The sequence below is a fragment of the Calonectris borealis genome, chromosome 11, assembly GCF_964195595.1.
Source record: "Calonectris borealis chromosome 11, bCalBor7.hap1.2, whole genome shotgun sequence".
NCBI lineage: Eukaryota > Metazoa > Chordata > Aves > Procellariiformes > Procellariidae > Calonectris > Calonectris borealis.
Genome location: NC_134322.1, coordinates 24,012,535 through 24,033,989, shown reverse-complemented (window position 1 = coordinate 24,033,989; position 21,455 = coordinate 24,012,535). Strand labels below are relative to the sequence as shown.

Sequence of the window (21,455 nt, the reverse complement as noted above, 5' to 3'; positions counted from 1 at the left end):
GCTTTCCCAGGGTGATGGGGTCTCCCGTGCCCCCTGCCGCCTTCCCATAGCCCGAATCGGGAGATACTGCTGGTGGATGATGGTGGCAGCAGGGTGTTACCAGGCAGCAGAAACCACAAGAGGGAGCTGGGGTTATGGTCTGTGAGTGTTCCCAGCCTCCGGGAACAGCCCAGCTCCAGCTCCCTCCTTCTCCTCTCCGTTTGCAGGTCTCTGCTTCCAAAGACCCAGTGGCAGATGCAACCCGTGGAGATGATGCTGAGTTTGACCGTGGTTCTGCTGGTGACGTGGACCTTGGGGAGTAAGTACGGTTTCAGGGAAGGGGATCCAAGGGGAGATCCTGGATAGTTTCTGCCCCTCAGAGGAATTTCCTCTAACTCATGGGGCATCATACCAGAGATGGGGATGATTCTGTTTGTGATGAGATAAGAAAAAAATGGAGCAAAATGCTGAACTTGCAGAGCCTGGAGGTTGGGAGACTCACCTACTGCTGTTTATATGTGTACACAGCTTGTAACCAGGAACTGGAGCTTCTTGCTAGTATTCTAATAAAGCAGTAAAAATTAACACAAAGGAAACAAAGTATATATTTATTGACAAAGGCTGATGCTGATGCACGGGGGAGAGCATAACTCCAGTGTCAAGGCCTTTGCTTGACTCAACGGACATTGTGGGGGTCAAAAGTAAGGAGAGACTTCTCCTCATAGAATGAGAGAGAAGGAGAAAATTAAGATCTTTTGGGAGTAGACTGGTAGGGGCCAGAAATTGGTTTGGGGACATCAGGATCACAAGCATGAATTTCTAATTTTAGACATTGCTTATCCCTCAAAAGGAGTGCAAAACTTGTCTAAAAAACTGTTTGTACTGAAAGTTTCAAAAAGAATATAGGAAAATATCACAATATAAATATAACTTTGTAATGGAGATGCTCGTTTCGTGCATTTTTTTTGCTGCTCACCAAGTGAATCCGGTCTTTTCCAGGAGCCCAAGAGAGCATCTCCTGGGAGGTCCAGCGCTACGACGGCTGGTACAACAACCTGCTGTACCACAGCCGCGGCTCGGTGGGTGAGTGCCAGGCCTGGGGATGGGGATGGTGGGACGGGGCGAGGTGGCACTTTGGCATCTGGCTCGCTTTATGACTGAGAGAGAAACCCTTTCTGACTTGAGCCTGAACCAGGTGACCAGGTGACCAGGCAATGCCACCTCCCACGGCCCTGAGGGGTGGCTCTTTGCACTCAAGGTACGTCCCTAGATGCACCTGAGAGCCCTGTTAGAGCAGCCTGGAGGGGCCAAGCAGCCCAGCTTTGTCTCCCTGGCCTGGCCTTGCCACTTTTACCTGCTGCCCAGCCACCATCTGCAGGTCACGCTGGTGTTGGATCAGTTGGAGCAGAGCTGTGCCTTTGCAGGGCCATTCAAAATAACCAAGGTAGGGAGGACCCAGCTATTCCCAGCAGGTGATTCAGTGATGTTCAGGGATCCCAGAGCTGGGAAAAGGCATCTTTAGCCAAAATCAGCACGCAGTTCAATCAGAATTCAACACAAGGCCAGAAACAGAAGAGTTCGTGGTTCGGGCATGCTGGACCTATTCCTTTTCTATCTGCACAGGACAGGAATTGTGCTGTTGGGCTACTGTGCAGCATGTACTGGTCTGTCCTGGGACAGGCATGCAGGATTTCCCTGTGCCAGTGGTGAGCTGCTTTCTTATGCCTACAACCAGCCCATGGGCCCACCTCCAGGAGATGTCCCTGAGCCAGGTACCAGGGCAGATCAGGCAGGACCTTATCTAAAATATTAAACATTATGAATCCTCCTATTCCCTGCAGCCCAGATTGGTCGTCTACACGGTGACACAAGGCACAGTGGCAATTGCACACCTTCCTCTAAGTCCGAATAGCTCTCCAACATGACGTGTGTCATCAGCCCTTTGGTTACACCAAAGACTGTCAGGGAGATCCAGTGGGTTCCTGGCAGACAAGATCTCCCTCTTCCAGAGCAGACAGATCAGACCTTAACATTTGGAAACAAACCTATGGAAACTAAGCCCGAAACTAAATCAGTAATTCAGGATTTCCCCCAGCTCTGGGGAGCTCCAGCAGATGAAGCCCACCACACTGGTGAAGAGTCTTTCGAAATGAACTCACTCATCAGTGAGAAACGACCTCCTGCCTCTGGGCTTTTCAGTTATGGGACAGGCAGTGAGTGTGAAGTCAGGGTGTTTCTCTTTCATCTTCTCCCTTGTCTCTCTACCTCTCCAGCCGTCCCCTCTCCTATTTCCTATGGTGTCAGCAATCACCATGCTTGTGTAGGATTGCATAGTTAACACGGGCAGCTTAACATCACTCCAGTTACCCACTGCAGCACACCACCTCAGACCTCCAGGAGGCAACAGGGATGCACATGGACCAGAGGAGGACAACTGGAAGGGAACATGCCCATGGAGGATCCCTCCTAGTTTTAAGAGGACTGATCCCAGTGTTGCAAGAAGTTTTGGGTGTTGGTACCAAAACTTGTGTGTTCTTGGCCACTATAAGCGTCTATGCCATCCTCTTGCTCTCTTCTGGGACCCTCACACATGCTGGTATACCCCACTACTGCTGCATCCCCCATCTGCCGGGTGCCGCCGGACCCACGCTGTGTTGCTTTGGTGCCCCAGGTGCCAGGCTGCTGCGTCTCCTGCCGGCCAACTACGCGGATGGCGTCTACCAGGCACTGCAGGAGCCCCGTGTGCCCAACGCTCGCCAGCTCAGCAACGCGGTGGCACGGGGACCCTCTGGGCTGCCCTCCCGCAGGAACATCACTGTGCTGGCCGTCTTCTTCGGTAAGAGCTGGGCCCTGGCACCAGGTGGAAAAATGTTGGTTTGAGGGGAAAATATTGGTTTCTCGCACCCCAAGGCTATGCGTCAGAATGCTCCTCCCCCCCCACTTCCTAGCAGACCCACACCCAAAAGACAAAGCCTTGGGTACCACCATACCAAAGTACTCTCCAGCCAAGAGAGTTTGCATGAATTTTTGATGACCTTCGGCAGTTGCCACAAATGCTGATATTTGTCGTTTGGGAACTTCCTCATTTGTTTTAGCGATAGAGTTACCTCGTTGCAAAACGCCTAACAGGTGCGATAAGAGCTGCGCCGTGAGTGATTGCTGGGCAGAATCGCTGCAAGTTGGAGCAGTTTTTGCTGTCACTCAGGAGCTCGGCAGGGTCTTGGGTCTCCAAGCTCTAGGCTGTCTGTCTCTGGGAAATACCCTCAGTTCATTGAGAAAACAGGCTGAACGTGTCAAAGTGGAGACAATTAGATCCCCAAACAGCTTAAAGTCCATACACGTCCCCAGACACCCAAGCTGGCGTGCTCGGCCCCAAGATGGGCCACAGGAGGGGCAGACACTAGTGCGGTACCATTTAGCTTCTCCTTGGAGGTAGTTTTTTCCATCACACCAAAGCTCAAATGAGCCAACAGCAATGGCAGCCACCGGGCTCAGCATCAGCAGCAACCCTTAGCCTTGAAGGCCACAGGCAAGGAGGCGCTCAGGGAAATAGTGGCTAAATGCATAACCTTGCTCCTGGTGAAGTGGTGGCCAGCAGATGGTCCAGCTGCCAGTGGTGTCTGAACATCCGCTGGCTGAGTTTCTCCACCCTGGTCCCTGAATGACCCTACTCTACTCATGAGGTCTGGCCAGGGGCACCTGGAGCCCTGATCCTGTGGACTGGAGCTCAGCACATCTGGGCTCCAGCCCAAAGTGACTTTTTCAAAGTTGTGGAGCAAACCAGCAGTGAAGGCAGGAAGGAAACCACTCTTGGTGCATGGGGTGGTCCCCTCAGCCCATGTATGGCTCAGCTGCTCACCATCACATCCTGCTCCAGGTGCTGGTGGCAGTCCTCCCAGCTGCTGACCATGCTTGGGTCTCTGGCAGGTTTCCACGTGCTCTCAGACATCCTGGGGACAGAGAAACCCGGCTGCCCTGCTGAGTTCCTGAACATCCACATCCCAGCTGGAGACCCCGTGTTTGACCCTGCAGGCACCGGAGACGTGGTCCTGCCCTTCCAGCGCATCCACTGGGCGATGGAGACGGGGCAGAGCCCCAACAGCCCCCGGGAACAGGTAGGTAGCCTTTCCTTTGCTCTTTGCCTTTTGGCTAAATTCCTCTTCACCCAACACTGGGTAGCAGCCAAGACAGTTTGCAAAAATAAAAGGAGAGCACCACTGTTTCCTTAAAAAATATATGTTTCTCAAGTGTTTGAACCAATTGCAAATGAACCCAAAGCACAAACTCCAAGGTACCGGTTCACATGGAGCAACATTTGTGGTTGCTCAAGGTCAGGGCTTTTCTTGGCCGAAGAAAACGTAATTACTCTAGATCTGCCTGTGTTATCTGTTTTAATGCAAATTTGAGTATCTTGCATGGCTTATGGAGGGCAGAAGAGGAAAGGGTAAAGCAGGAGCAATTCGCAGTCTTCCTTAGCTGCCAAAGTTTTTGTCATTTCAGTCAAAATGAGCAAAGGTAGGGCTGTCTGTATCGGGTGAAACAAGTGAAAACTGAAGCCTTTTTGGTACAAGTGTAATGAACTTCCACAGCCAATTTGTACACTTGTGCCGCTCTAGAAGGTCAGTAATTATGACACCTTTTTTTAGGCACCAATTCTTATCTTTAATAATGCATCACAAAACTGAGCCGGTACTGTCATAAAGTTGTAAACTTGTTAAGCTTCTCTGAATTTCAGTCATTTTGGAAAAAATCCAGGTTTTTTCCCCAGTTTCTCCGTATTTTGCTGTGCTGAGGCTGGATGTGTTCCCAAGCCCATGTGCTTTTTCTTTCATGCTGGAAAGCTTCCCAATCAAAATCGCCGAAGCAAAATACTCCCCTGAACCTTTCACGTGACAAACCATGATGAGACCGGATTAGCAAGTCATGTTTTTAGCAGTACTTGAAACCTTAGAAAAATGAAAACTCCAGCATGGTTTCAGACTAAAAAGGATGTTTTCATGAAAACATTTGGCAGGGGAGATATTCAACTGCTGCCAGGGCAGTGGGACTCCCTGCTGTGAGGACAGGGCTCCCCAGAAGAGAAAGCTCCGGCGTTTCCAGTTTCCCCAGAGACAGGTTTATTCCCCTTCCAGCTTCGTCTTGCCTACGTAGGGATTCACAGTTGTCTGCTTCTGGGCATAGCTGAAAATAATTGGGGAAAAAAGCCTCAAAATGTACTTTTGAAAAACCTGTACCTGGTCTTTTCCTGTTCCTGGCACTAATTCCTCCAGTCTGCGTAGAGATTGCCGGTGTAAATATTTGCATCCTGATAGCTCTTGTTAAAACAGGGGATGGGGTGGCTGCTTTGCAAGATCAAAAGGGCCAGGTTGGGACTTTTCAGGCCTTTTTTTTGCACCTTTCCACTGAGACCCCAGCGCCTGTTAATGCCCGTTCTCCGTGCCTGCCCTAGACCAACGAGGTGACGGGCTGGCTGGATGGCAGCTCCATCTACGGCCCCTCGCACTCCTGGAGCGACGCCCTGAGGAGCTTCTCGGGGGGACAGCTGGCGTCGGGGCCCGGCGGGCGCCTCCCGAGGGAGACGGACGGGAGGGTCCCCATGTGGAAGGCGCTGGATCCATCCACGGGACAGGGTGGTCCCCGGGGGATCTACGGTAATGGTGGCATCCTCAATGGGTTTTCACTTGCTTGGCTCCATCCCTGACCGTGAGCAGGGGGAGCAGGAGGTCCCTGGAGCCGAGCCCGGAGGGGACCCCAGGAAAGGGCAGAGGGGTGCGGTGAGCCGGGACACATGGGTCAGGAGTCCTGGGGCAGCTTCCCAGCCCGAGGGGGAGGAAGATGCATGCCCCGCTGAAGGCTTACCAGCAAAGACACACCATGAACTTAAGGTGCCACATCCCTGGGAGGCAGCGGGTCATTTCCCAGCCAACAAGCAGAGACCGGCAGGTTCTGGTCCCTCTGATCCAAGGCAATCTCTTCTGGGGCTACTGCCAATAAAAACCTGCTCAGCTTGCTTTGAATTCCTCTCTTGCCCGACCTTTGGTCTGTGCTGGGGGCCCGGTGCTGTTCTCGCTGCTTGTCTCCCTGGGGAGGAAGGAAGGGCGAGGGGACGAGGGGATGCTGGGCTGCAGCCACAGGGCTGGGGGCTCCTCCAGCCATGGGCAAAGCTAGATGCAGTGGCGGCATCCCGCACTGATGGTCCGGGCGTCTCCTGCAGACCTGGGAAGCGCCTGGGGGAACGAGAACCGCTTCCTGCAAGCTGAGAGCATCGCCTGGTTTCAGTACCACAACCACCTGGCCACAGCGCTGGCCCGGGTACACCCCACCTGGTCTGATGAGGACCTCTTCCAGCACACTCGCAAGCGGGTCATCGCCACCTTCCAGGTGAGGGATGGGACCCCCCAGCTCTCCCAGGACCCCCAATACCCTCCCCAGCTCTGTCCCTGGCCTGACTCCCCTGTGCCCTAGAGCATCGTGCTGTACGAGTGGCTGCCGACCCTGCTGGGGAGACCCATCCCGGAGTACAAAGGTGAGGGGCATGGTGGATGATGGACCTGCAGGGTATGCGGGGAGCAGGGGCAGGGGGACCAGAGGAGCCAGAGGATGGAGTGAGAGAGGGGGCTTGTCCCCCTTTCCCTCCACAGCCTGGGTGCTGGACCCTGGCTGCTGCCCAACAGGTTACCAGCAGCACCTGGACCCCAGCCTCTCGCCGGAGTTCGTAGTGGCTGCGGGGCAATTCCTGGCCACCATGGTGCCACCGGGCATCTACAAGAGGTAGGAGCAGCCTGGCAGGGCCGTGGGAGAGCAGTGCCCATGCCAGGGAAGGGGATGCCTGAGCTGGGGTGGTGGCGGGGATGGTCCCCGTCCCTTCCCTGTGTCCTGCCCCTTGCTGGGACAGAGAAGCCCTGCCAGCCTGGGGTAGCTCTGGCCCGGGGCTGTGGGTCCAGCCCTTCTCTGCTGTTCCAGAGGCCCCAAGTGCCAGTTCCAGAAAGTGCCCGGCCCCGGTGGCTCATTCCCAGCGGTGCGGCTCTGTAACAGCTACTGGAGCAGAGAGGTACGGGGAAGGGAGCGCGGGGGTCCTGAGGACGTGGCAGGCTGGCAGGAGGGGCTTCGTTCCTTGCTTTATGTTGCGGATGACCCCACAGGGAGGTGAAGGGGAAATTGGGGACAGAGCATGATAGCTAACCAAGGGGTGTGAGATCCTCCCCATCCAGACATCCCCAGATGCCACCTTGAGCCACGGCAGGCTCAGACCTCAAGGTTGAGCTGACATGGAGAAAATGAGCCTGGAAGAAATCCCTTGTACCCCTACACCCAGGCTCTGCACTCCTATGGGTTCAGGGATGTGGGGCTGCCCCATGTCCTCGGACCGGCGAGGCATCATCTGCTCTTCCCATCTCGCCTCAGAGCAACGGGCTGCAGCAGGCAGAGGACGTGGACAACTTCCTGCTGGGGATGAGCTCACAGATTGCAGAGCGGGAGGACAACATTGTGGTGGAAGATCTCCAAGGTCTGCACTGCAGCTGGCGCGTCAGTGGGGGACCCTTTCTCCTGGGGATGTGTGGGGGCCAAGGTGGTGAGACAGGTCCCATCACCACCATCAGCAGCACCCAACCACACGCTCAGACCAGCTTCAACCTTCTTAATGGAAATGCAGAGAAGCTGCAGGGCATGTTAAGCATATTTCTGGGACGTTCCTGGCAAGAGCATGGAGATGATCTCCATGTTTATCATGGCCCATGGCAGAGGGACGAGGCCAGCCCAGCAGCTGGGATGGTTGGGGTTGCTCCTCCAGCTCTGCCTTGCCATCACCACAGCTTTGAATCCATGCACAGATTACTGGTACGGGCCCCTGAAGTACTCCCGCACCGACTATGTGGCCAGCTGGCTCCAGCGCGGACGAGACCTTGGCCTGCCCACCTATAACCAAGCCCGGGAGCGATTCGGATTGGAGACTCTCCAGAACTGGTCGGACCTTGCCCCACACCTGGAGCAACAGGTAACAGGGAACTGGTATGGGCACGGAAAGTGTGTGGGTCAAAGAAAGTTGGGGCCGTCCAGGCAGTAACTGGCTTCTCCAGCAGCATAGGAAGAGGGACATCAGTGCGCATCCTGCCCTAGCTCATTTTCATGCCTGCGGGGCTGTTGCATTGGGGTAACTGTGTAATTACATGGCATGAATAAATATATCCTGCCCCAGTGCTAAGCTCCTGTGCCGCTGGGTGCTCTGCTCCTCCTGGAGCTGAGATGCTCTGGGAGTGATGCTCAGTTGCTCAAGTCCAAGCCATGAGCTCAAGGCTGCATGGGGCTGAGCATCCTCCCAGCCCACAGGTGTGTGATGCCTGGGAAATGCACGCTCCTCGCTCCTCCTGAGGCTTGCCCAGACTTTCTGAGGCCCTGGCAGAATTCCCTCTGCTCACAAGTGTGCGCGGTGGGGGTTTATGGCCAGGTCCTGGAGAAGGTCGCTGCTCTGTATGCCAACAACACGGCCGGGCTGGAGCTGCTCCCTGGAGGCATGCTGGAGGCTGACGGCTCCCTCTTCAGTGCCATCATCCTGGACCAGTTTGTGCGCCTGCGTGATGGCGACAGATTTTGGTTTGAAAACACCAAGAACGGGTAAATGCCTCCTCCCCGTCTGGCACAGAGCAGGCTGCCCACTGCTCTGCCAGCCCCAGTAAGACATAACAACTGGGGCTGGAGGAAAAAACCATCCTCCAGCTTCCTCGGTTCCTAAAAGAGTGTGGGGAGCTAATCCCTCCTGTCGCTAGACAGTGACACCCAGGGCCACCGCTTGGCCCCACGTCTTTTTCCCCAGGCTGTTCACAGCGGAGGAAACCAGGCAGATCCGTAACACAACCTTCCACGACGTCCTGGCTGCCATCACCCACGTGGACCCCACAGACCTCCAGCCCCACGTGTTCGTCTGGAATGAGGGTAAGTGCAAATGGCAGGGCGCAGGGAGCAAACGGCACCATCGAGTTAAGGAGGAAAGCAGACCCATCTCGGTGACCCAGCCGGTGACTCAGTGACACAGGGAAAGCATCGGGCTGGCAGTTTCTCAAGCCTGACACCTGCTATGCCCCTAAGACAGCAAAATGTGTGCAAAATGCAAGGGTTGCTTGTAAGGAAGGTGAGCGGTGCTGATGTTGAAAGTGGGCTGAAGTCCAGGCATGTGCATTGCATGAGTCTTGGAAAGTTCTCCAGGTACAAAAATGCAACCGATGCCCTGGAAGGTCATGCTGGGGTTAAAACTTGGCCTCTGCCTACCCCACGCTGTGTGATGCTCCTCATGGATGTATCCTCTAGCTCCTTTGATATGCAAGCACACACAGGTCTGCGGGTTAAACTGATAAGTGACGCGAAAAGTGATGAAGTTTGCAGATGAGTAAAGCTTTGCATACTGTAACTGTGTAATGTTACCTACTTTTGCCTTTAATTGCATCAACCCCTGAATGTGCCCTGGGTGCTGTACCGCAATGCCCACTCTTGCCCAGCTGCTCCGCCGACGGGGTTCTGGTTAACCAGGGCTGCTGGAAGGCCTGGCCAGGCTTTCCTGCAGATGTGGTTGCAACAGCAACATGAACTGTGCCAGCCAGATTTCAGCCCAGGGAGAGCTCAGGGCTTGTGTGTCAGCAAATTTTGGGTTCCCAGCAGGCTAGGAGCAGCCTAGTCCCGTGCTGATGTGCCCCCCGCACCCTGGTGCCCTTCTGTGCTGTCCTTGAAATGAGGTTTCCTCTCCCCACCAAGACCCAAAAAGAGTCCTGCTGCCATGCTCAGGGTGAGGTGTGGCCAAACACAGCAGTAGGCCTTTTCCTCTCGGGATCTTGCCACAGCCTTCCCATTTACCAAAAGTGTTTTATCTGGCACACATTCCAGCCCTTGCAAGATGTTTTGGTTCCCTTGGCGAACACTTGTCCTGGTTTTGGCTGGGATAGAGTTCACTTTCTTTCTAGTGTCTGGGGAGTGCTGTGTTTTGGGTTTGGTATGAGAGGAGCATTGATGGCCCATTGATGCTTTGGTTGTTGCTGGGTGGTGCTTGCACCAGGGACTTTTCAGCCTCCCATGCTCTGCCAGGTGCACGGGAAGCTGGGCGGTGAGCGTAGCCGGGGCAGTTGACCCAGCTGGCCAATGGGGTATTCCGTACCATGTGATGTCATGCTCACTATAAAAACCAGGGCGAGAGGCTCTCGCGTCTCAGGATGGTCTGGGGCATCAGTCAGCGAGTGGTGAGCCGTTGCATTGTGCATCGCCTGCTTTGTATATTCTATTATTGTTGTTGTTATCATTGTTATTATTACTGTTCGACTTTGTTTTATTTCCATTATTAAACTGTTTTTATCTCAAGCCGCGAGTTTTCCTGCTTGTGCCTTCCCGATTCTCTCCCCCATCCTACCAGAGGCGGGGAGTGAGCGAGCAGCTGCGTGGTGTTTAGTTGCTGGATAGGGTTAAACCACGACAACACTCCATGTAATTGCACCAGGAGGACTCCCTGGATTTGCAGCATACGGATGAGCAGAGGTTCTGAACCCCAACCTGCCATGGCCCAGAGTGCTTCTTGCTCAGCCCATCCCATTGGGAGAGGTGATGGTGCTGAAGTCCCAGAGTGCCTGAGTCCAGTTTTGCGCTTGGTTTGCTGTGGCAGGCAAAGGTTCAGCCCGAAAGCAAGGGTTGTCTCCTAAGATCTGGAGTTTAACTCGAGCATCCCAGTTTTGCAGTGCTCCCTGGGTCACTCAGCAATGAACCCCACCAGCATCTTAACGCAGAGGTTCCTGGGGATGATGGAGATGAGAGGCGTAAAAGGTCCATGACACTCACAGCCTGTCTACCCCTATGCAGGGGACCCGTGCCCCCAGCCCCAGCAGCTGACAGCTCAACACCTGACCAACTGCACGCCCATGACCATGCTGGACTACTTCGAAGGCAGCGGCACAGGCTTTGGGATCATCATCGTTGTCCTCTGCTGTCTGCCTTTAGGTTTGCTGCTCCGTTTCTTTACCCATCTCCTCTTCCACCGGAAAAAGCGGCTGAGTGCCGACAGACCAAGCACCTCCCAGCAGGAGCTGCTGAGTCTTGGCCACTCTTGAGGTCCTTGAGGTGTCAGGGTCCTTAGGCATCAGGTGGGAGCAGGGCTTTCATGGCGCAGCCCTGCATTAAATAAAACCTGCATTAAATAAAATATTAAATGGGGAAGAATAAATTCATCTGTCCCAGTTGTACAGGTGATGCCGCCAAAGCGGGAAGGAGCTTTGTGATGTCTCATGCTTCCTTCTCCCGTGTGTCCCCAGTGACTCTGTTTGTTGCCTGGATTGTTGCCGTTCTCCGCAGAAGAGATTTCAAGAAGCTGCAGAAGAAGCAGGGCTCCAGCGTGCGGAGGGAGGTGACCGGCGAGGCGATACACGGTGAGGCGTCACTGTTGGTCCTGCGATGATGTCTGGTGATGCTGCTCAAGTCAGGGCAGGGCTTGGCGTGGAGTTTATATCCAGACTGGATATAAGGAGAAACTATTTCCCCAGGAGGATAGTTAAGCAGTGGAGCAGGTAGCCCAGAGAGGTTGTGCAGTCTCCATCCTATCCAAGACCTGACTGGATAAAGCCTTGAGCAGACTGGCCTGACCACATAGCTGGTCCTACTTTAGGCAGGAGGCTGGATGAGAGACCCTTCCAACCCGAGTCCCTTCCAACCCAAGTCATCCTATGACCCTCTAATTACTACCCTCTCCAGACCACACCTTATCTGAAGGAAACCTATGTAGAGCAATTGCACCAGTAGCTCCAGGACAGGGACTGTATCTCCTTGTCCTGGACACTGGAAAAATCCTGCCTTCCTGCTCCAAGGTCTGTACTCCTCCACTGTCCCTGCGCTTGAGCTCTGCAGTTGGGAGATCATCATTTTTCCCTTAACATGTGTCTGGTCATGCAATCACTCCCCAGCTGCATCTCGGTGGAGGAGCTGGGATGAATAGGGGCACAAGTGTGCCTTTCCATCTGAGTCCTGTGCTCTCTCCCACCAGCCATGGAGTGGCACGGTCCCAAGACAGACAGCTCTCCCGTCTACATTCAGCTCCAGGCTGACAAAGTGCTCAAAGTGCTGGATGGGAGAGGGTCTGTGCTCCGGAGCATCAGCTTGAAAGCCCATCAAAGGGTGGAGGTGATCCTCTCTAGCAACAAAGGGAACAAAGCTCTGCTCCTGAAGAGCCCCAAGGAGTACGACCTGGTGAGTACCATGATACCTGGGGTATGATACCTTCCCCTGGACCCTCCACCATCCTCTGCCACTGGTCACATACATCCTGCACCACTCAGTCCTGGGCACTGGGAGCAGCGTAGGTCCCTGAAGGGTGGTTGTGGCCTCCTGAGAACCACCAGGTCCAGCTCATACCATGGAGCAACCACTGTGGTGAAGAGCAGCAGCACTCACATCCTGACTGAGCCTCTGTTGCTCACAGCCGTTCGGTGGGGTCTTTTGCAGGTGCTGCTTTTCAGTGAGGAGGCAGAGAGGAGCAACTTCATTGGGAAGCTACGAAGCTACTTGAAGGAGAGCAGCCTTGATCTGCATATGTCTGAGATGAAGGAGCAGAGCCTGATGAAACGGGCAATCACCCAGGAGCAGAGGAAACAAATTCTGGAGACTTTCTTCAGGCACCTGTTTGCTCAGGTATGTAGAGGTGTGGCAGGCTCTGATGCATGGAGGAAGGTATTTCTGTATTGATTAAGCAATGAATGTTGCTGCTGTTGCTTTCCGTAAGAGCTGGTAAGCCATGCACGAGGAAACTGCCGATACTTTCAAGACCAAGGGACATTTTCCCTTGCAGAAGACAAAGGGAGTTCTGCTGTGGTGATACAAGTGTCTAAAGTTGCAAAGAGACTTGTGGATGATGTAACCAAGGTCTCCATAATGGTCAGTGGTGTTTAGTGTGAAAGTCAAATTGTGTAGGAGAGACACAGGAATTCCCCATGGTATCTGCCATGAGTTTTGTGCCAGGGGAGCCACCGGTCTCTGTGCAATAGGTTGGGCAAGTGAACACCAGCCTTCTGCTCTGCCAGCACTCATGGGATTTCTTTTGTGGGACACAACCTGCAGGTGCTGGAAATCGACAGGTCCGATGCCGGAGAGCTCAACTTTGAATCTTCACAGAAGGCAAAGGAGTCTCTGACATGTGAGCTGAGCAGGGCTGAGTTTGCCAAGGCCCTGGGGCTCAAAGCCGACTCCATGTTTGTGGACTCCATGTTCTCCCTGGCTGACAAAGACGGCAATGGCTACATCTCCTTCCGGGAGTTCCTGGACATTTTGGTGGTCTTCATGAAAGGTGGGAGCTGGAGCTGGTCTTCATCTGTTGCCCTAAGTCCTGTTTCTAGGCTCTGGCAACACCACCAGCAGAGTGAAGGACAAGATCCATCCAGCAGATCAATCTGTAGACACTTCTACAGATTAAAATTCCCTTCACTTAGGACAGCTTCAACTTGAGTTATGGAGCAGTGACAATGTAATTATGTTTTCTGTAAGACTGTCCATAAGGGGAGCTATCTCAGAGCAGTGATTTGCTGATTTGTCACCACTATAGACAAGTCTGCCCATCTTCTGAATGGACCATGCATCCTGTCCTTGACAGATGATAACAACCATATCTGATCCCCCCTAAATGACCACTGGAAAGGTAGATTCATAGATGGAGGTGGTGAATGCCAGGTTCAAAGAAGTTCCCAGAAAAATCATTGCTGTGCAAGAGCACAATAATGCACAAGAAGCAAATGCACAATGCAGCAAGAGCACAATAATGCACAAGAAAGAATGCGTATCTACCTGATTTTTCACCTTGCACTTGAGAAAGTCAAGCAGAAGGGCAACACGCTATTTACATTCAGTCACTATTCAAGCTGTGATCAGCGGTGTGCTTTCAGTCTTTTCAGAGCTGGGTGAGACTTCACTGCTGCAGGTCTAGACTTTTAAAGACAATGTTGGAAAGCACTTTTGCTGATGAAAATAGGATCTTGTTCTTACTTCGCCTCTCTCCCTCCCCACCAGGGTCCCCAGAGGAGAAGTCCAAGGTGATGTTCAGGATGTATGACATTGATGAGAATGGGTTCCTCTCCAAGGAGGAGTTTCTGAGGATGCTCAGGTACTTCCCCTCATCTCTCTATATGTTTTCACAATGCCTGTAAACATAGATGTCTTCAAAAGCAGCTCACAGTTTCTGTGCTTCACTCCCCAAGGGTGCTATGTGAGAGCCCATGGGCTCAACACTCGCAACCAAGAGCCCATTTCTCCTGTGAAACTGGTCTGGGGCTCTGCCCCGTGTTATTTGAAGGACTCAAGCTGTAGTCCTCTGAAGTTCCCATTTCCCCTCCTTGCTCCAGGTCCTTCATCGAGATCTCCAACAACTGCCTGTCAAGAGACCAGGCAGAGCAGGTGACCGAGTCCATGTTTCGGGCCTCAGGGTTTCAGGACAGGGATGAGCTGACATGGGAGGATTTCCACTACATGCTGCGGGACCACGACAGCGAGCTTCGTCTCACCCAGCTCTGCATCAAAGGTCAGTGCGCCGGAGCACTGGGTCACCCCAGGCCGTGCAGGGCTGGAGGCAATGGCAGCACCCAATAACTCCCAAATCTTGTCCCATCAATCTCTCCAGCCCACCTGCAGTAATGGGGCATCAGCTGTCGCTCCGTGTATGACACGTTTGGGTCAGCTCAGAGCCTCTCCCCACCCCTGCCCAGGGAAGATGCCTGAATCTTGTCCACTGCATCTCACATACTCTAAACAGCTGTTTGTCCTTTTGGCTCCTGAAAGGTGTCCCCAAGGTGCTCAAGCAAAACCTGCACAACCGCGTCTCCTTCATAAAAAAGAAAGAGCCAAAAGGGTAAGCTCTCCTCCCTAGTCTTGCTGCTGCTGCTATTTCTTCTACTCTTTCTGCCCGCATGCACTTCCATCTTTCACCTCAGCCCCTCCAACAAGTGCTCCCACCAGGTGTTCGCACGCTGAGTGCTGGGGAAGGGGGTGACCATGCTGGGACATGCCCATGAGCAAGCCGGATGCTGCGGTGGGGCTGCTGGCCTCCTCCCCTGGCACCCAAGCAGGCAGAGGCGAGGAACTGCCTCCTGCAGAGCCCCTGTTGCATCTGCTACGTGAGGATGGGAGTCCTACCTTGCTTTTCAGAGGGGAGGGTTAACTTGAGTGAATCCGGCCTGTGTACTATGCAGTTAAAGTTAACGTAAGCAGGCTTGCAGGAAAGACCTGGACACCTCAGCTGAGCCTGAGATGGGAAGTGGGGAAATGGGGACAATTTTGGCAAGCCCTTCCTGCAAGTACAGCTTTGGGCTAGACATAGCTCTATTCCCAACAGAACCATCTCAGAGGAGGAGAAAGACCCAAACCTGTACACCGTGAGCCACTACGTGGAGCGAGAAGGGCAAGAGCTGAGGAAGAGACCAGGCAGAAAGTGAGTACGCCCTCCCCTCGCCGGGCGCGCTTCTCGGGTTCAGGTTCAGCCTGTTTGCTGTTTCTCATGGGTCAGACCGGGTAGCCCTCCGGTCGAATGGCACTGCTGCCAGGAGCCAGCACCCCCGTGAGGGTGGTGCGACATAGGGAGGGGATGCGAGACCGTCCCTGCAGGAGGTGCCCCAGCCCAGGCAGGCACATCACAGCCTCTAGCTACCGTGTCCCCTCCCAACTCCTTGTGCCCCCCCAGCCTGCTCGCTGGTGGGGTGGGGTGAGGAGCAGAAAAGGCCTTGACTGAGTGTGAGCCCTGCTCAGCAGGAACGAAACATCCCTGTGTTATCAACACTGTTTCCAGCACAAATCCAAAACACAGCCCCACACTAGCTACTGTGAAGAAAAGTAACTCTATTCCAGCCAAAAACAGCACAGGAGGGTTGAATATTACTATGAAAATTATCTTTTACAGTTCTTATGTACAATTTCATTTATGAGTCACTATCTGCATATTCGTTATCAGCTTTCAAAGGCATGTAGACTGCTGGTTGACCTGAGACCAACCACTGACACTGTGCTCTGCAGGTCATTGCTGTCACTGGTGTGACACAGAGGTGGTCGCAGCGCTGTAGAGGGAGGAAGACCCAAATCTGGGCAGCATGGCCCTGAGCCATACCTCGAAATGACACAGCCCTCCTCTTTTTGCCAGGGTGAATCAGTACCAGCTGCGTTTATACACCGAAGCACAACGGAAGAAGTACGAGCGGAACAAAGTTCAGCAGAAGATCCAGGAGTTCAAGCGCTTCATTGAGAATTACCGGCGCCATATCGTCTGCGTGGTTCTCTTCTCCGCCATCACCGCCGGCGTGTTCGTGGAGAGAGCCTACTGTGAGTGCCCATCCAGCCCTGCTGCCCCAGATGCAGAGTGGTGCATGGGCTTGGCTCCTCAAAGCTGCTGGTTGCATGGGGCATGCTGAGGTGTGAAAGGTCCTGGCACAGCTTTGGGCAACAGTGTTGGTCCTCCCCTGGAATAACCAAAGGATTACTGAGGTTGGAAGGGACCTCTGGAAGGGTCTGGTCCAATGCCCTGCTCAGAGCAAGACCAATTTCAAAGCTGAGTCAGGCTGCTGAAGGTCTTGTCTAAAGAAGGTTTGAAGAGCTCCGAGGATGGAGATCCCACCACCTTGTTGGGCCTGTGCTAGTTTTCCTCCCTGTGAAGAGTTCTTATTTTACATCAAACCTGAATTTCCTTCAGTGAAACTCATGCTGTTGCCTCTCATCCTTTCACTGTGCATCTCTGAGAAAGAGTTTGGCTCCCTCCCCTCTGTAACACCCATTAAGTGGTTGCAGACAGCCAAAGGTCTTCCTGACCCATCTCCTCCAGCCTGAACAAGCCCATTTCCTTCAGCCTTTCCCCTAAGTGACATCCTCCAGCTCCCACCCATCCTGGTGGCCTCCACTGGACTCGTTCCAGTTTGTTGACATCTCTCATATTGGGATGCCTGACTGAGGACACAGTACCCAAGGTGCACTTTCACAGTGCCCAGCAGAGGACAATCCCCTCCCTTGACCTCCAAGGAGACCCTGTCACCCAGCAGCTCCGGGGGGTCCGACACAGAGAATTGTGCCCCTGTCCCCACGCAGCCCCATCTCTGGTGATCTTTTCTTGGTGGAGCCACGCAGGTGGCTGTCCCCTTGCGCCGGGCACGCTGACACCCCCTCCGCTCTCTCTCCCCAGACTACGCCTTCGCATCCCCCAGCACTGGAATCGCGCAGACCACCTTTGTGGGCATCATCATCTCCCGGGGATCGGCTGCCTGCATCTCCTTCATGTACTCCTACATCTTGCTCACCATGTGTCGCAACCTTATCACCGTCCTGCGGGAGACCTTCCTTAATCACTACATCCCCTTCGATGCCGCCGTGGACTTCCACCGCTGGGTTGCCATGGCAGCCCTGATTTTGTCAGGTAGGTGGGCTGCTGGGGGATGTGTCGCCCACAAACCACAACTAAAGCAGGAGGACCAGCCCATCATGGCACAGCAGGACCAGGCAGAAGCTTGAAGACCCATATGGAGCCTGGAGAGCCATAGATGCTTTGCACCAGAGAAGAGGAGGAATTGGCAGGTCCCTGGGCACATCAGCAGGGCACATCCCCTGGGCACATCTCCATCCACAGCAACAGTGATGCTTTTCTCTCCTGGTTTCTGTCTGTTACAGTGCTCCACACTGCAGGTCATATAGTGAACGTCTACATCTTCTCGGTCACGCCTCTCAGTGTGTTGTCCTGCCTCTTTTCCAGTGTCTTTATGGATGATGGGTAGGTGACATTTAAAGCACAGTCCAGACAGAGTGTCCTGGGCATGGATGGGAATGAAAGTGGAAACCAGGAGTTTGCTCTGGCCGCTCCATGGTGCAATCTCTTGTCCCTCTCCAGGTCACAGCTCCCACAGAAGTATTACTGGTGGTTCTTCCAGACTATTCCAGGTGAGACCACCTAGCAGGCAGACCTCCTGCACGCCCGTGCCGAGAGGGCTGCCCCGATCCCCACTGGGACCTCCCAACCTCTTCACTCACAGGCATGACAGGAGTGCTGCTGCTCGTGATCCTGGCCGTGATGTATGTGTTCGCCACCCGCCACTTCCGACGCGTCAGCTTCCAGGGCTTCTGGATCACCCACCATCTCTACGTGCTCCTCTACGTCATGGTAAAGCATTTGGGCTGGGCGGGTGCCGATGGGCCACCATTCAAGCCTGTGGGTCAGACTGGCAGACAAGGTGAAATAGCTGGGGAGGTCCCAAGGGAGCCGGTGGCCACAATCCTGGTTCCCTGCTGCTGCTGAGCTGCCACCAAATCAGACATGGGGCGGTGGCTTACCATGCCGTGCTGATGGGGGCTGCTCCCTGCCCAGGTCATCATCCACGGCAGTTACGCGCTGATCCAGCAGCCCCGCTTCTACATCTACTTCATCATCCCAGCTCTCATCTACGGCGCGGACAAGCTGCTCAGCCTGAGCAGGAAGAAGGTGGAGATCAGCGTGGTGAAAGCCGAGCTTTTGCCCTCAGGTACCGCATCCTCCCCAGCCAGGCATCCGGGGCTGCAGCGATGGAAGAAATGCGGCTGCCAGCACTGAGATGGCAGCAGTTCCCAACCCAGGTGGCACGTAGGTGACTCTGGCCTCAGGAAATGTCCTGCTGGCTGTCACATGTGCTGGTGGCTCAAGCTGGCACCTCCAAGAGTTAGCTGCATCCCATTACACATGTTGCCCCGATGCCTTTGCAGCACCGCTGCATGGCAAGGGTCTCCTGTGCCACCCCTTTCACAGGTAGGGAAACTGAGGCACAGAGCTCAGGCCATCACACCCTGGGATCAGTTATTTACCCAAGAAGAACCGGCTGGCCCCAGGGCTGTGCCCCGGCATGGCCTCTCCAGCATCCTGAGCCCTGTGCCTGGCTCCACAGCTTGTCCCCAAGCCCCCTCCCACCCACCCTGCGCACAGCTCCATCTTTCCTTGAGCCCACTCATCTCCCCTCGCCTTTCCTCTCCCATGCTCAGTGTCTCCACCTTATTGAAGTCCCCATCCCCATTCCCCCCAGGCGTCACCCACCTCCGGTTCCAGCGGCCACAGGACTTTGACTACAAGTCTGGGCAGTGGGTGCGCATCGCCTGTGTGGCCCTGGGCACCACCGAGTACCACCCCTTCACCCTGACCTCAGCACCACACGAGGACACGCTGAGCCTGCACATCCGGGCCGTGGGGCCCTGGACAACCCGCCTGCGGGAGCTCTACTCCCCGGAGAGCCTGGCCCTCATCGGCAAGCTGCCCAAGGTGAGCCCCATGCTGGTTCTCCGGGGACATCCAAGCCCAAGAGCATCTCAGCAATGGGTTGTGCCCAGCCCGAGGCACTTGTCCAGCCTTGAAGGTGGCCAAGACCTGGGCAAGTGGAGGAGGGAGATGCTCTGCTGACGGCTGGCTCTCTTCCAGCTCTATCTGGACGGGCCCTTTGGGGAGGGCCATCAGGAGTGGAACAAGTTTGAGGTGTCGGTACTGGTGGGAGGAGGCATTGGGGTGACGCCCTTTGCGTCCATTCTCAAAGACCTGGTCTTCAAGTCATCCATCAGCTCCAAGCTGCTGTGTAAGAAGGTAAGAGGAAGCATCTGGAGGACAAGAGCCCTCCCGAGATGCCTCCTGCTGCTGGTGGCCTCTTCGGGGTCAAAATCCCCCACGACCCATCTGGGAAGGAGCCCCATGGACATGCGTGGGGTGCCAGCCCCATGCTGAGCCTTGTCCCTGTGTGCCACAGATCTACTTCATCTGGGTGACCCGCACGCAGCGGCAATTTGAGTGGCTAGCAGACATCATCCGCGAGGTGGAGGAGGCGGACGGGAACGACCTGGTCTCTGTGCACATCTACATCACGCAGCTGGCCGAGAAGTTTGACCTGCGCACCACTATGCTGGTGAGCCTGGCCACCCGCCAGGGAGGATGCCATGCCGTGCTGGGCCGTGCTGGGCCATCTGACATGCACTGGTCTCTCTTCCAGTACATCTGCGAGCGGCACTTCCAGAAGGTGTTGAACAAGAGCCTGTTCACGGGGCTGCGCTCCATCACCCATTTCGGGCGCCCTCCCTTCGTACCCTTCTTCAATTCGCTGCAGGAGGTGCACCCCGAGGTCAGTGCCTGGCTGGGGACAGGACGGGGGGCACCCACCGGCCAGTGTGGAGGACTGGTCCCAGCCTGTCCCTGAGGCCCTGGAGACCTTGGTGGCATCCGCACCATGGGCAAGGCAGAAGGGTCATGAACCCCACTTTCCCTCCGGAGCCAGGATGAGCTGCAAGAGTCAGCAATGCTCCGCACCAGCCAAACACCCCCCGCTATGGCGAGACCCCGCTTGCAGCCACTGCCCGGGGCTGGCAGAGACCCTGGGGGATCCCATTCTTCCTCGATGGCCCCAGCAGCTCCATGGGGAGGTGACAACCTCCTCAAAAGCCTTCTTGGGCCAGGACAGGCTGCTCAGCCAGCATCCATGCCCAAAGTTGCCAGAGGGCAAGGGGCCAAGGGGGGCTGGGCTAGGGGGAGAGCTGGTGCTGCTGGGTTTGACCCCTTTGGCTCCCTCCTTCCCCAGGTGCAGAAGATCGGGGTGTTCAGCTGTGGCCCGCCTGGGATGACGAAGAGCGTGGAAAAGGCTTGTCGGCAGCTGAACAAGAAGGACCAGACCTACTTTGCACATCACTATGAGAATTTCTGACCCTACCCCATGCTGTTTCACCCCCGGGCTGCAGTCTTCATTGGAAATGTGTGTTCAACCCCAGCACCTGGGCGGCAATGCTTTGGGTGGTCATGGTCCTGGGCTCCCACCCACCACCATCCCTGGGAGAAAGCCATCCATGGCCGAGAGCATGGATGCTGAGACCCGCAGAGCTGAGACCAGCACACAGGGCACCAGCAAAGTGTTGCCATCCCAGCATCACCCCACACAGCCCTGATGTGAACCCCTGAGCCCGGGGATCCTGCTACCATCCACACACTCCTACAGCCCCGCGCCCAGGGTCGGGCTGGTGTGTCCCAATCCAGAAAACCCAATGTTCGAGTCAAGCCTGGCTCTGCCAGCTTAATCCCGCGAGACGGAGCCCGTGCGCTGCCAGGTCGCACAGGGAATGGCTTTTAACAGCTTTGGGGAACAGCTTGGTGCCTGCACAACCTGAATTCACAGCACTTTGCCCCAAGACCTGGGAGGCATGCACTTGGGGTGAGGAGCCAGAGAGCTCCCCACCATCCCTCTCCTTGAAACAGGCTCAGCTTTCCTAATGCACTCATTTGTGCCTGCTCGTTAGCGCTCCAAGCCTTTCCTGGGTTTGCATAGGGCCTTAGCTGTGTTTGCGTTGGCTTCTTTCAGCAGCATCACCGTCCTTTGATCAGGGATCATTTGTGGTTGTTTAACTAATGCCTGGCTTTGCATCACTGGGCTGCTGCTCTCGCAGGCTGTGATTGAGCTTAAATAAAGCTGATTGAAGTTTTAAAACATTTTCTTGCCTCCTGCAGTTGGGTC

General features: G+C 54.9%; 1 protein-coding gene across 1 annotated transcript; it reads left to right on the top strand.

The window, feature by feature from the left end:
- Positions 1-211: 211 nt before the first annotated feature.
- On the top strand, positions 212-21,430 carry DUOX2 (dual oxidase 2). The gene is made up of 33 exons (XM_075160644.1): positions 212-298; positions 979-1,062; positions 2,651-2,815; positions 3,907-4,094; positions 5,429-5,630; positions 6,194-6,360; positions 6,445-6,505; positions 6,654-6,750; positions 6,943-7,030; positions 7,384-7,486; positions 7,812-7,975; positions 8,426-8,592; positions 8,792-8,910; positions 10,813-10,950; positions 11,262-11,375; positions 11,987-12,189; positions 12,445-12,630; positions 13,057-13,282; positions 13,999-14,092; positions 14,331-14,506; positions 14,764-14,833; positions 15,317-15,412; positions 16,115-16,293; positions 17,144-17,374; positions 17,626-17,725; positions 17,843-17,892; positions 17,985-18,112; positions 18,317-18,470; positions 19,002-19,234; positions 19,391-19,549; positions 19,710-19,865; positions 19,950-20,078; positions 20,532-21,430. The coding sequence occupies exons 1-33, from the start codon at positions 235-237 to the stop codon at positions 20,652-20,654; spliced, it is 4,614 nt and encodes a 1,537-aa protein (XP_075016745.1). The 5' UTR covers positions 212-234; the 3' UTR covers positions 20,655-21,430.
- Positions 21,431-21,455: the final 25 nt, after the last annotated feature.

Excerpts from the sequence above, each read along its gene's own strand:
- DUOX2 (XM_075160644.1), top strand. The coding sequence starts at position 235 with ATGCAACCCGTGGAGATGATGCTGAGTTTGACCGTGGTTCTGCTGGTG. Across the intron at positions 7,031-7,383 it reads ACAGCTACTGGAGCAGAGAG|AGCAACGGGCTGCAGCAGGC; the intron begins GTACGGGGAAGG and ends ATCTCGCCTCAG. Across the intron at positions 19,866-19,949 it reads ACCTGCGCACCACTATGCTG|TACATCTGCGAGCGGCACTT; the intron begins GTGAGCCTGGCC and ends TCTCTCTTCCAG.